This window comes from Galeopterus variegatus, unplaced genomic scaffold, assembly GCF_000696425.1.
Source record: "Galeopterus variegatus unplaced genomic scaffold, G_variegatus-3.0.2 Scaffold3226, whole genome shotgun sequence".
Classification (NCBI taxonomy): domain Eukaryota; kingdom Metazoa; phylum Chordata; class Mammalia; order Dermoptera; family Cynocephalidae; genus Galeopterus; species Galeopterus variegatus.
Window position 1 is genome coordinate 209,267 of NW_007729337.1, and position 2,954 is coordinate 212,220.

The window sequence follows — 2,954 nt, forward strand, 5'->3', positions numbered from 1 at the left end:
CGGTGCGGCAGCGAGCGGCCGCCCGCGCGGCGGCAGCAGTTCCGGTTCCGGTTCCGGTTGCGGTCTGCACCTGCGCCGACGGTGAGGTGCCATGGCGTACTCCACAGTGCAGAGAGTGGCCATGGCCTCGGGGCTCGTCTTGGCTCTGTCGCTGCTGTTGCCCAAGGCCTTCCTGTCCCGCGGAAAGCGTCAGGAGCCGCCGCCGGCACCCGAAGGTAAGCGCGGGCCAGCACTCCCGGAGCCGGCCAGAGAACGGTGTTCTGAGACTCCTCGGTCCCCACGGAGATATGCGCCAAACCGGCTAGAGAGGGCGGACGAGACCACGTTTGGGAGGGGTCGAGCCCTGTGGTTCCCTTGGCGTCAGCGGCCCATCTCCACCGGGCACCGGGTCCCTCCTAAGGTTCTGCCGCAGGACGGGACAGGAATGCAGGCATACGTGCCTGGGCACCCTCTACGTGGCGTCGCACACACCCGTTTGATCACAGCCCCTACCTTCTTCCCCTCACTGGCTTAACTCATCTGCCACTATTTGTTCACGGGATTTGCGTCAGTAGGGTTCCCAGCTGGGTTTCCTTCTTTAGGGTTTTCGTGTGCTTTCTGTGGTGCTTTTGTATGAAATAAAGTCAGTTGGTGCTTTCAACTTGGTGCTGGGCGCTCACTGTTTCAGGCTCTTTTTATATCTTTTAAAGTAAAACTTGAAGATTTTAATAACTCAAGTTTCAGTTACTGAGGTAGAGATAAGTAAATCACTGTACTCTCCTTACTTAGGCAAACATACATGTTAATCCTTTGTTATTGAGATATATATGTGGTGTTTAAAAAATCCACCCTCTTGGCTGCATTCGGGGGCTTTTATAGGATGAATATAAAGGCGTGGATGCTGAAGACTGGAAGAAAACCAAAACAATTCTGTATGGGTCATGAAGTTCTACTGGTAACTTTCTCCTGTAAATTTTCCTTGTAACATCCTTGAGACATGATTTTACAGTCTTGGAACACTTCCACTAGTGTTCAAACTATTGATTGCTGGACAGCTCCTTTTGAACTGTAATCCATTCCCCTCTAATTTGTGTATATGGCCTGTAGTTCCATCCTCTTGATCATCATAGATTGTAAATACTATGAATGCATAGACCGAATTGTAGGGTGTAGGGCAGATTGAACACATAATTCTGTTTGCATAATTTGCTTGATAACCTTTATGCTTGTAAGACTATCCACCTGGAAAAGACTTCTAAAACTTAATCTTTGCATATTTGGTCTTTTTTTTTTTCTGTCTTATTGCAAAATCTAAAAGGTTTTACTCACTTTGTCTACTGATACTGTCTGCCGTGAAGAAGAGTAAATTCATGATGATCCTGAACAGTGAGAATTCTTCTAAAACAGGTTTTTTTTTTGTTAGTTAAATTCCCATTATGGTGAATTATCTTGAAGAAGTACTATTTAATGTGATGGGAGACACTCTTCTGAATGTTGTAGAGTGTACAGAGTAGAGATTACACATAGCTCCTTCCCTTGAGAATTCAAGTGTTCTCACCTTAGGAATTTTGCACTTTCTGTTCTCTTTATTCCTGAAGTGCTCTTCCCTCAGCTTCTTTCTTCTTCTTCAAGTTTCTGATCAAATGTAACCTCCTCAGAGAGACTTTCCCCAATGACCCTAGGTAAAATAATTCTGTTACTATTCCCATCATTCCCTATTCCATCATGTTGTTTTATTTTCTCCATCAAAGGCATCACTACATGATATGAGATTTCCTTATTTATTTACTTGTTTGCTTTTTTGTCTCCACCTTCTGGAATGTAAACTCCACAAGAGCAGGGACTTTGTCTTGTTTGCCACTATTTCTTCAGCAAGTGACAGTCAGTAAATACTTTTAAATGAATAAATTTGAGATTATGAAGCTGCTAGTGTTGTGAATTCTCTTTTTCTATTACAAGTTACTGAAGTAGTATAATCTAGGTAAAAACCTACCTTGAATGATATATTACAATAACTGAAATTTGCTAACTAAAATCCCTGCTATGGTACACTGGAATTTTTAAAGTAGTGAATCCTAACCATTTTGGGGATACATACCTCTTTGAGAGTCTGGTGAAAGCTATGTATTTTCAAAAATGCACATACTATTCATATACATACACCCAAAGTTTTGAGTATCAATTCCGACACTTTGAAGAAAGGGACAACCCCGATTATTTGAAAATTCTTACAATTTATGTTATCATAGCTCCCATTTTTGCCCATTGGGATGTGTGAAACAAGCACAGTCCCCTTTCCTCATGACAACCTTTTAAGATAGTCTTTTTCCTCATGACAACCTTTTAAGATAGTCTTTTTTTTTTGTCCTTTTTGAGACCAGCCACACCTCGCTCAGCCAGTGAGTGCACCGGCCATCCCTATATAGGATCTGAACCCGCAACGGGAGCACTGCTGCGCTCCCAGCGCTGCACTCTCCCGAGTGCGACGCGGGCTCGGCCCTAAGATAGTCTTTTAACAAATATTTATGATATAGCCTATCATATAGTATATACAGGCATTGTGTATTTCAAGAAAAAATGAGCCAAATTCCTGCCTTGAGGAACTGACAGTATGATAGAGGAAAACAGACCCATCAACAGATGAGTGCAAAAGAGTGTCAGTTGCAGGTACTCAGGGCCACACGGGGGATGGTGAAGACACATACAGGGGTCAGTTTTAGTGGGGTTTAAGACATGTTTCATAGAGGAGGAAAGTCTTTTTTTTTTTTTTTTTCCTTTTTTCTTTTGGTAACAGCATTCTTGAGGTCTAATTCACATACCATACAATTAACCCACTTAAAGTGTACAATCCAGTGGTTTTTAGTATATTCACAGAGTTGTACAACCATCATCACAATCAATTTTAGACCATTTTATCATCTCCAAAAGAAACCCCATACCTTTTATCCATTACCTGCCAAGTCCTCCACCCTGCC

General features: G+C 42.8%; 1 protein-coding gene across 1 annotated transcript in view; it reads left to right on the top strand.

The window, feature by feature from the left end:
• Positions 1-60: 60 nt before the first annotated feature.
• The window catches only part of LOC103600097 (protein RIC-3), a 22,154-nt gene continuing 19,260 nt past the window's right edge, over positions 61-2,954 (top strand). Inside the window, exon 1 of the mRNA XM_008584330.1 lies at positions 61-215. Coding sequence (XP_008582552.1) covers positions 92-215 — 124 coding nt within the window. The 5' untranslated portion in view covers positions 61-91. The remainder of the gene's footprint in view (positions 216-2,954) is intronic.